Source organism: Alosa pseudoharengus, unplaced genomic scaffold (genome assembly GCF_046254945.1).
Source record: "Alosa pseudoharengus isolate Yale_2024_CS ecotype anadromous, Long Island Sound unplaced genomic scaffold, YU_APseudo_1.1 YU_APseudo_1.1_scf_1, whole genome shotgun sequence".
Lineage (NCBI taxonomy): Eukaryota > Metazoa > Chordata > Actinopteri > Clupeiformes > Clupeidae > Alosa > Alosa pseudoharengus.
The window spans coordinates 47,385,104-47,396,560 of record NW_027468564.1 but is presented as its reverse complement, the minus strand read 5'-3'; the positions used below and the strand labels follow the sequence as shown (position 1 = coordinate 47,396,560).

The 11,457-nt window shown below is 43.7% G+C and overlaps 1 protein-coding gene across 1 annotated transcript in view; it reads right to left on the bottom strand.

The window, feature by feature from the left end:
* Window positions 1–9,063, bottom strand: part of ccdc88aa (coiled-coil domain containing 88Aa) — a 31,817-nt gene extending 22,754 nt beyond the window's left edge. The window contains 6 exon segments of the mRNA XM_076280539.1: window positions 2,043–2,126; window positions 2,698–2,756; window positions 4,220–4,289; window positions 6,705–6,810; window positions 8,738–8,838; window positions 9,004–9,063. Of these exon segments, the coding sequence (XP_076136654.1) occupies window positions 2,043–2,126; window positions 2,698–2,756; window positions 4,220–4,289; window positions 6,705–6,810; window positions 8,738–8,838; window positions 9,004–9,063 (480 nt within the window).
* Window positions 9,064–11,457: the final 2,394 nt, after the last annotated feature.

Genomic DNA, 11,457 nt, shown 5'->3' with positions numbered 1-11,457 from the left:
TTGGGTGCAACGGTTCAGGTAGGGCTAGTTATTTAGGGGAGTGGCCACCAAGTTTCATGTTCCCTGGTGTTTCAGTAACCCGGGAATCACTGACCAAAATTGATGACGGTAAAAGAAAAAAATAAATGTCTTTTTTATATTTTGAATGACTTGTTGTCCTGATTCTTCCTGTGAATCTTAGTGGGCTGAGGAAGCAATAATTTCATCGCTAGTTTTTCATGATTACTATTTCAATTATTTCATATCAAAATTCACTACTTAATTATGTGTTTTATGTAGTTTGTCGAGGACTGGTTCAGACACGTCACATCCATAACGTGAAACCGTCACATCCATAACGCCAGTTTTTCCTACATAATGCATTATGAAAATGATGCATAGTTTCAAAACCACAGTTTTTGTGTTCATTCAAGTCTCCTTCATGCTACATATATCATAGTTTCGGCAGTTTCCTTCAAAATTCACAGAGTTTGTACAAAACATGTAATTCATGTCACATCCATAACACTGATAAAATACCTTGTATTCTTAGGATGAAATTGATTATATGAAATTTGAGGATTTCTCAGTATTCAGAGGACAGAGGTTACATTAAAAGTTATGCAAATTAATTCACTGATACTAATTTTGCCCCCACTCTAATGCATTTTGTTTACCAATATGAGTCCAATTGTCACATCCATAACGCTGGAACTGCCCAACACTCTTTTCTTAATGTCACACTACATGTAGTAATCACTCCACATTCCATGAGGCTACAACAGGGTTATGCCATAATAGAGAAGTGTACTACAATAGAGAAGTGTACTACAATAGAGAAGTATGCTACAATAGAGAAGTATGCTACAATAAAGAAGTATGCTACGATAGAGAAGTATTCTACAGTACGCTAGAGAAGTATGCTGTAACAGATTCTAGAGCACTGGATGAATCAAGCACACTTCATTTAGCGTGTCTCTGGACGGTCACGTGCCACTGCAGTACAGAGAGCAGTGAGGGAAGACGGCTTAGTGCCTGTAGACATGTAGGAGGAAGGAGAACAGACTCATTAAGAGCTGAGGGGGTCTCTTGCTAGTACATTTTACACTTATCAAGCCTTCACTGAAAATCTCGCAGCCAAGTCCTCAGAAATGATGGAAAATGGAGTCTGTGTGGACATCTGTTTCAGTCGAGTTACCAATATGCCTATATAATATAATATACCTATATGCTTTGATTTTAGCTGTTCATTGGATTGTAATTGCATCTGATTTTGTCCACCTCAGAGACAATTAGATGGGACTACTGACACAAGATGATCAATGTGGGCAGAGATGAAATCACTAGGTGTTCAAGAAAACATGGAAGATAAATGAGACGTCCCACAGTGGTGAGAGTAAAGATATTTTCTTATTGTTGTTTATTGATTGTTCTAGTTTCCCGCCAAAAGTTAGTGAAATCAAGCTAGACACAACAGTGTATTATATCACAAGGGTAAAGAATAGAGAGCAGTTTCTATGTCAGAGATGAAATGCAGTTTAAATAAATATTAAGTGTATTAAAAATATGTAACTCGCCATCCCAGGAGTCAACAGACAACATAGGAACATACGGAAATGAGGAAAATTTGGACCAAAGCAAAATGTAACCAAATGAAGCAGGATGATGAAATGATGTCTTCCAGACATATCTATGGTACCTCTTTTACAGGCTGTACCACTGCCTATGGTGGGGCCTTCAGAAAACGTTTGAGACGATTTCCTGCTTAGTTTACTCGCTATCGGGTTTAAAGGTCATATAAAGACAGATTTTTTCAAAAAGGACCCACTGTGTGTATGTAAAAAAGGACCCACTGTGTGTATGTTTGTATGTAAATGTTTCTTTGAGTGCATATTTAAAGGTTGACCTCTAATGCGGTATACCATCCAAAACCATGTTGCCTCAGGAGCACATATGGGAGAGGCGTTATTTCATAGGCTTTGATGGCAACAACAAATATCAACCCATTTTCTCCATAATGGCAGGCTCTGACGTAATCATTTCTCTTGGTTTTGACACACTACCTCTTGGATGTGAGACGCTATGGCGGCTTTAGTGCCAAAGTCCAGCGACTGGATCTTCTCAATGTATTCTTCTTTTCTGTGACACTGAAGGGAAGAATAGGGTGAGGCACATTGAGGTCAGAGAGAGAGAAAGAGAGAAAGATAGGGAGGGAGAAAGAAAGAGAGAGAAAGATGGAGGGAGAGAGAGAGGGAGGGAGGGAGGGAGGGAGGGGGAAAGACAGAGAGAGAGAGAGAATGACACTGCATAAATCACACTTCCCGTTCTTCCTCTACATGGGAGGGTAAACAGGGTCAGCGACTAGGGTGTTACTGTAACTGTGAGGCCTGATAAAGCCGCGTGCACAGGGCAGGAAATCAGAACGCTAGTGGACTCAAGTGACCCCCAGGCAGCACATACAGTGCAGCAGAGTTCAGCACTTAACACTTTTAGCTTCTTAGCCACCAACATGAAACTCACCAACATGGATAATGATGAGGGAAAAACTTGCAGTCACTTGCGTTTGACATCCATGTTGATATATATATATATATGGTATATATGTATGTATGGTATATATCGGTATGCATGTACTGTATATAAAATATATGTACAGTTCATATGTGCCATGCATGTGTAATGTACATGTGGATACAGTATATAGTACTCTGGTGTTACCTGCACTGCACACCCCAGTAGCAGCAGCAACAACTTCTTCATCTCCTCCAGGCTCTGATCTGGAATACAAACAAATACATGACAATCCCTGCCCTTCCACAGAGCCAAAAGCTCAATGCCTTTATACAGCAGGATATGGCTTACTGGGAACAGTGGTCATTCTCATATCTATTAAAAAGGATTAATCTCTTTTTTCCCTCTGCTGAAGTAGGCTAAAGCTATCCTGTCCTACCCTCGGCCTTCGGCTGGCGAGGAGCGATGGATGGCACAGTGGATTTAGGTCAGGCATGCCACGGCCAACCAGAGTGGCACAGCGGCGAAGGGACCACAGACTAATGCAAGTGCAATTGAATTATAAACCTGCTGAGCTTGATGTGTGTGTGTGTGTGTGTGTGTGTGTGTGTGTGTGTATGGGGGGTGGATTCCTGGGTGAAACTCAGACTAATGTGGTTTAATTAGCCAAGAGAAATACAATTAATCCTGCTGCTATTAACCCCGTGAGGAATGTGATGGGACCCAAAGAAAAAGCTCCACATATCCGGGTTAGGTGCATGCACACTAGACTAGACTAGCATGTTATAATGTAGCATGTGAAAAAGAACATCATATCCGGGTTAGGTGCATGCACACTAGACTAGACTAGCATGTTATAATGTAGCATGTGAAAAAGAACATCATATCCGGGTTAGGTGCATGCATTCTAGACTAGACTAGCATGTTATAATGTAGCATGTGAAAAAGAACATCATATCCGGGTTAGGTGCAGAGCTGCCAACCCTCACGCATTCGATTGGTCTAAGAGCGTGTGGAGCCAATCAAATGAATGAATCTCACTCTCAATGTGTGAGAGTTGGCAGCTCTGTAGGTGCATGCACACTAGACTAGACTAGCATGTTATAATGTAGCATGTGAAAAAGAACATCAACAAGAACATGAACGCAGCAGTTTATGAAAGGATCCTCTGCAACTTACTCAAAAGTCACTCTAGATGAATGGGATCAAATCAGTTTTTCTCAACATATCTCATCTATTATTCATCCCTCATGTTAATTGTTCTATTGCATATAAGCTCTCACTGAAACAAACTGAACAAATCAACTAAACTGAACGCAATCACTTAAAGGTTGTATCAGCGATGGCGGGGTAACGCCACTTCTGTTGACGTTCAAACAAAACAGAGAGCTAGCTCGCTACTTCCTCCCCCTCCGTCCCGTGCAATTGAAACTCTCCTGAACGCGCATCTCCTCGGTTATTGGTTGGAACACTTTAATTTGCCTTTGAGTGGTTGGCAACACTTGTTGGTAGCAATTGTTTTTGTGTGCAGATCTCAGAGACTAGGCTGCCTACAGAGACATGATTTTTTGACGCCCTGCTTATTGGGCGGGCAGCTAGCGGAGCGTTAGGGAAGATTTGATGAATGTGATCATTTATGTGTGGGCCTTTTATGGGCCTGCCATCGCTGATACAACCTTTAAAACAAAGAAGGGTTAGCCTCTCTTCTGTACACACGAGTGATACCCACCACAGAAAGGGTTCTTGCCCAGCACCAGTGCGTTGGGTAGGGGCATCATGACCAGCTGCTGGAGAGTCTCCTGTAAGGGGCATGAAACAGCCAACACTCAGAGGGACTTCATCGAGTTCACTCCATCCGAGTTTATGTCCTCAAATACAGTTCTCGAAACAAACAACCACCCTGAGGAATATTTATGAAGAAATGCTGTGTTTTATCCAGACAGTAACAAATCACAAGGTCTGGTCCTTTTACACAAAATTATCATTCATAGTTTTTTTTTTTTTTTTTGTGGAAATGAAATTTTGTTTTTACAGTTGCGAGCATGAGTGTAGCAGAGTGACTCATTCTCTGTTTATTAGCCTGAGAGCTGGCTTTGGGGGAGAGGGAGGGAAGGAAAGAATTATCTAGTTCCCAAGGGCCAATCAACTTTTGATGCAGAACAATTACTGTGCCCTGGCCATGGGGTCAACTTTTCCAAGGAGAGTGGCTCCACAAATTTCAGTGAAGGACAGAAAGGACTGGGGGGTGGGGGGGGGGGGGGGTGCGAGTGTGTGTGTGTGTGTGTGTGTGTGTGTGTGTGTGTTTTAATGTTTGAGGTCCAGTTGCTTTTTCTCAAGCTGCTCACGAGAACATGAAACATTTCTACCAGGAGCTGTTCTTGCTTTTCCAAATCAATGACTGGTTGCTAGGGTAATAAGGAAGGGTTGAATCAATGCTTGACGATGGAGTTAAACGCACAGCCTTTAGATGGACTGATCTTGCATGCCAAACGAGGAGACAGAATATTTTTAGGAAAAAAGTCTCAACCAAACAGTAAATAATGAAACTGCATGAATAATGTAAGTGCTCAAGTCTCTCTAGCCAAACCCCAGAGAGATAATATGTAACTTTCTTTGCATGTCTATACTTAACCTATCTTTATCTGTACTGTCGGTGACGGTCATGGCTTTGTGGGGCAGCCGTGGCCTACTGGTTAGCGCTTCGGATGGAGGGTTGCCGGTTCGAACCCCGACCAGTAGGAACGGCTGAAGTGCCCTTGAGCAAGGCACCTAACCCCTCACTGCTCCCCGAGCGCCACTGTAGCAGGCAGCTCACTGCGTCGGAATTAGTGTGTGTGCTTCACCTCACTGTGTGTTCACTGTGTGCTGAGTTTGTTTCACTAATTCACGGATTGGGATAAATGCAGAGACCAAATTTCCCTCACGGGATCAAAAGAGTATATATACTTATATACTTATACTTATATGTCAGTGACGTGTCTAAAAAACTACTACACACTGGAGGATTCATGGTCTGGTAGCACAAATTAACTTGACCGCAGATGGCGGTGTGTCCACTGACCGCTATGTCTGATGGGAACTCATCATTGTGATTTTGCTTGCACAAGCTCCTTTTGCTCTCTCTCTCTCTCTCTCTCTCTCTCTCTCTCTCTCTCTCTCTCTCTCTCTCTCTCTAAGACTAGGCATGCAGACAGCCCCTGTGGGGATGGGGACGTTCACAGTGGAGGCGAGAACACCAAGTGCCTGTTTCACATGACTGAGAGGGTCATGCGAGTGTGCAAGCAACCCTAGCTGCACTTACGTACTGCACCAATGCATGCTGTGATCTTGTAGAAGCAAAGCACAAAAGGCATGTTTGGATAAGTAAAGAACGACATCCGATTTACAGTAAAGACTTGATTTCCTCTTTTTTTTTACTTAAACTCCCACCATGACGCCCCCTCCCCCCCTACACACACATCTGTCTTACTCCTCAGATAGACAGATATTTTGTGTGTGTGTGTGTGTGTGTGTGTGTGTGTGTGTGTGTGTGTGTGTGTGTGTGTGTGTGTGTCGTTCAAGTTGTTGCGGTCGCCGTTTGGTCACTGCTGGTTGTCATTATGCAAAGCACTTCCATCAGCTGCATGAGTGAATGATCCAGACACACACACACACACACACACACACACACACACACACACACACCAGACGTCCGCTCCGGGGAGCCCAAATGGGTCACTTCCAGCCCCCAGAGAAGCCAAGGCGTCCACAGCTGCAGCGGCAGCAGCAGTCACAGCAGCACTAACCGGAGCAAAAGGGCTGAACTCCTACTGCGCACCGTCTCCCCCACAAGCTGAGCTGTTCTGGTACACACTCTCCACTCATCTACTGATTGCACAGATGTTAACATGTGTGCCACTGCAGAGGAGGAGGAGGATGAGGAGGATGAAGGGGATATTTAGGGCAGCCATCTTAAGAGGAGGGTGAGGCGTCTGGCGGTGTGGGAGAGGGGCCGTGGGAGGGCAGGAGACAGATGTGCCAGAGGGCTTCTAGGTCGGACCCTCGTAAACGGTATTAAAGGCGGGAGCGGCACGCGCTTTCTATGTCAAATCCGAATGTGTATGTGCATGTGTTTGTGTGTATGTGTGTGTGTTAAACTTGCTGTAGTGTATGCTGTGGTAATAGAACAAAGCCAGCCCAGCCCAGCCCAGCCCAGCCCAGCCCAGCCTTCTCACCTGGTAGTAGGTCTTCATGTGCTGCACCATGGCCATGAGGTTCTGGATCCTCTGGCTCGGTTCGCCCTCTGCTTTCTTCACCCGCGCGCTGACCTCTTTGGCCTCTCTGCCGCACAACAAAACCAAACACACGCGGGCACCTGTGTCAATGCAGTCTCCATGGCACCAGGCAACGGGCTCAGCAGCAAGCAGGCCTGGCTCATTCAACCGGAGGGTAGCTAGGGGGTCGGGGGGCAAACCCATGGAAGGAGGGGAGGAAGGAAAGGGGGGGGGGGGGGGGGGGGGGTCATGTTCTGCTCCAAACATGGCTGACATTTTTCCAAGGGAACCTGCAGTCTGGGGGCGAGCAATTAAAAAAACCACACAGCACAATCCTCCCATTCAGCCGCTCATTCTGCCCCATCTGAGAGACAGCGTCCCAGGCAGTCAGTCAGCTGGCAGAGCTCAGCCCAGCCAAGGGGGGCTGTGTGTGTGTGTGTCTGTGTGTGTGTGTGTGTGTGTGTGTGTGTGTGGTGCCAAGGGCAGCGCCTGTGTTTTCCTGTCTGTGGACTAGAATGTGACTTTTCATTCAGAGCAACTTCTGTCTGTGCCGGCTTCTCTCTTCTCTTCCCCTGCCACACCTACCACCACTCTCTGTCTGTCCAATCTCTCTATTGCTTCTTTCACTCTTTTATCTCTTTACCCTATCCTTCTCTCTCCCTCTATTTGTTTTCCTTAGCAGTTTATCTCTCTCTCTCTCTCTCTCTCTCTCTCTCTGTCTCTATACATGTCTAACCTCTTTGTGTTTCTCTGTATATGCCCTGACCATGTCTTTCTCCTACAAAACATTCAAATTCAAATGTGCTTCATTGGCATGGCAAGCGATACAATGTACTGCCAAACTTGGACAAAGGGGAAAAGGAAAACTCTTCCACACACATAATCTCACACACAACGCACACACACACACACACACACACATACACTTTCCTCTCTCTGCACTATCCCTGGCATATGTCCCGTGTGTGGTGTCTGCATGCCGACACACTGACCTAAAACACTTTGGCCCGTGCTGCCCTAGTCCTGTTGTCTAGGGCGCAGCAGCCCCCCCCCCCCCTCTCTCTCTCTCTGCCTGTCATTCTCTGGGATCCGTCTTTCATCTCAATCTGAGCCATCTGTGCCCACATGCCAGCGATAAATCCAGCACACCGCCCGCCGTAATCCAGAGGGGTCTCCTAACCCAATCCGTGGGATTACCGGAGTTGGCGATCATGTTTACCATCATCACAGCACTCGAGATGCCAAGTGGAGGTCTTTCTTTCCTCTTCACAATGCTCTTTTTCAATTCCCCACTCTCTCACCTCTTTCCCATGTCTTAACTCAGTGGGGAGGTAGTAGGATAAAGGTTATATCTATGTTGCCATGTGATAACCATGTGATCAAATTAGACAGTGCATTGAACTTAGTGCAAGTGGGCGTTTCCCCTGTTAGCAACACGATGTATTAAAAAGTTCATGACACACAAAACTACAGGACAACACAGTAGATAGGTGAATAGCATATAGGTTAAGTTTTTCCCCATTACAATTAAAATATTCTGATTATAACTCAGGTATTGCATTAATGTTAGCTTTTAACTAGTCTTATTTTCCATTGTTGTAAAAGCCCAAGCCCTTCTAAAACTATGAAGGCCTCCACAGAAGTTATGGTGTTGATGAATTACAAAGAATTCCTTTATAACTTGGCGTGACAAAGCAAGTACTGTTGCATGTCTAAAGCATGCCATCGTCCAGAACTGTGGTTGTGCATGCAACAGCTGTCCTAGATTACATGCTATCAAGAGGAACAAGAACTTCCCAAATATGTCAAATAATCCTAGTGTGGAACTCCCAAAAGGTCTTTCTGTTTGTGGTATCACATTTAAACACTCCATGCATCCAAGGAATAAAAAAAAAAATCAAAAATTGATTTCAATGTGTACCTTCATATGGTCAAGCACAGTGCATTTTACAAAGCCAAGAATGTGTACACTGACATAGGTTATTCATACTTACATTTCCCCCATTATCTTGTTCAGGTAGTACCCATCCACTAACTCAGTATACTCTGAAAGTACACTGCCATCCTTCTCACCTATGCACCCAAACGTCTTCACCTAAACAACAACAAAAAAGAGAACAAATAGATAAACTAGCTGATGATCACCATTGGACTGATAACATTCAACACCATAACTTTAAAGAGAAAACTTGGCACAAGCTTTTAGCTACAGTTCAAAGACAAGTTGATGCAGCTGTGTTCTGAAACATGGGATCCTTACCCAGGTGACAAGGGGTGTTAGCATAAAATGCTCCAGTGATGGCAGAATCTCACTCCCCATTTTGGAATAGGATAAATTCATCCCGGACTTGGTAGGACGTTCAATGTAACGTTATGCTGTCGGTCATCCAGGTGAAAACAGTAATCATTTGGTCGTCTATTCGAAGGTGACGGAAACAAATCCTCCTCATTGCGTAGACTGAAATTATTTTGGAGAGACCTTCAATCCGGTGTCCTGCAGACGTTTGACTTCGCAGCTTGTATTAAACTACTTAAAAATCACGCCTTCCTCAATCCATGCCCAATGTGAATCAAATCACTTGTATTTCTGTCGCAGCTTTAGACTGATATCATTTCATTTGAAACGATAGGAATGTTCTTAGGCATTGTTCAAAAAAGATTCCATTCCTCTGCATCGCTTGTAGGCTACAGCGTTTTCCCTCTCGCACGAACGGCTGGGGCATTGCAGCCGCAACTGCGGAGGACCGCGAATCCTTTCCCACAGTATCCAATGACTCACGACTCGCTCACTTTTCTCTACAGATTAGGTAGTCATTGAACGTCGTCGCGCTACATCCGTGTGAATGAACTGACATGCCAAGATAACATACTGTGGAGATTTTTATGAAACAGTGTAGCCTATCTCACTGGCTACCTTTCTCTGTCGGTGTGGGTATGTGAGAGGGAGAGGGGTGGGTGGGAGTCGCAGGCGCTCTCTTACCTACAGTACCACACACACCCACTGATGATAATAATTACAACATATTAATTATCTCATGTTCTCATCATTTTCAAACAAACTTGAAATAAGTATTTGTTTTCCTTTTTGCTCCTTCTTTCGCCATCTCCTTTGAATTTCCCTTCACATCGGACCTGAGTTTTTTTTTTAAAGTTGTAAAACTGAAGGCATACAATTAATGTCAGACACACAGACCCATTGGACTATCTTATCATTTTGGCATTACCCTGGTAATCAATAACTCATTGTATGACACAGACACCTCGAAAGCTATGATGATGACACGCGCCATAGCCTACCCTAAAATCTCATACACTGACAAGTTGACATGTTTGCAGCCTAAAAGCTTGATCTGCTGCCACATGTCATCCACGATCTAGCAAATCCATGGCAACAGCACAAAGTACCAATGGACAACCATTAAACTATCTTTGACCTTAATCTGTTGCCATAACAACCTGACTCCACCCTATCCTCATAACTGCGCATCCTGGCAGTTGGTCTTGGACTGAAATCTCATGCCTCACACATAGTAAGTAGGCTACAGACCACAGCCAGGCATGTCTCTGGGTCAGGCTGTTTTTTTTTAGTTTTTTTTTTTAGTGGGAACCTATTACGAGTTGTCTGGTTCTCAATGTGACAGACCTATCATTGGCTTTGAAATGAAATAGGCCTAAATCAAGGGACAATTTTAATGCCAGATGTAGAACGCAACGCTATAAGGTAGGCCTCATGCGAAATGTAGGCTGATTGTTCCAAACAGTTGGTAGGCCATTTCTCTTGATAAACTTGACTGCATGGAAATTCATTTACATAAGGAACAGTATTACGCTACCACCTTGTGGTTAAAATTAGACATTGCGTCCTAATGCTCATGAAAGTGGATTCTGGTCATTTGTGCAGTGAGGTGAGCTCAATTTTTTGCGCAGTTTTCAAAATGGCAAGCAATCAACTTTGAAAGCAGAATCTAATCTGTATTGCTAAACATTTTGATGATAATAAATGAGCTATGAGCTTTTGTCAATTATGCTGCAATTTTCATCATAAAACATCACCCAACAGCTGTAAAAATGGCAGTCAGTTATTACAGTCAGTTCAAATGAGATCTGATCCGACCGTTTAGCTAAACAAAAAACAAGATCTCAACAAGACCTGTTGTATGGAAGGGAAAGACATTTTTGAGATAAGACATTTTCCTTTGGGCTGTCCCCCAGCTACAATGGCAAGCAAACTTCATGCCTGCACTCCACTCAATCAATTTAATCTAAAATGCTTAATTTTTTATAAAGCTCAAAAAATAACAGCAGACTAGTCAAGTCAAAAAACTCTCTCTCTCTCTCTCTGCAGTTGATGCAGTGTTACCAGATCATATAACTGAGTTTAATACTCCACTACTCTGGCTCACCAGTAGATCACTATAATAGTCACAATAAACATTTTCCACTTGCTTGTGTGGAAGTCCTGTACGCGAACCAGTTTGATGGCTCATTTATTTCCATTTTCATCAGATTGTCAGAGGGTTTTGAAATTGAAAATGCTTACCTTTCATAAGTGATGAGACAGTAGAAATACAATACAGCTGATGAATGTGTCTCACATTCCAGCCATAGGCCTACATGTACGTCTTAATTCTGACTTTAATAATAACAGAGGATGCAGCTCAACAGCAAATCAATAAAAAAAAAAAAACTAAAATGTGCTGTGTATCGCATGGAA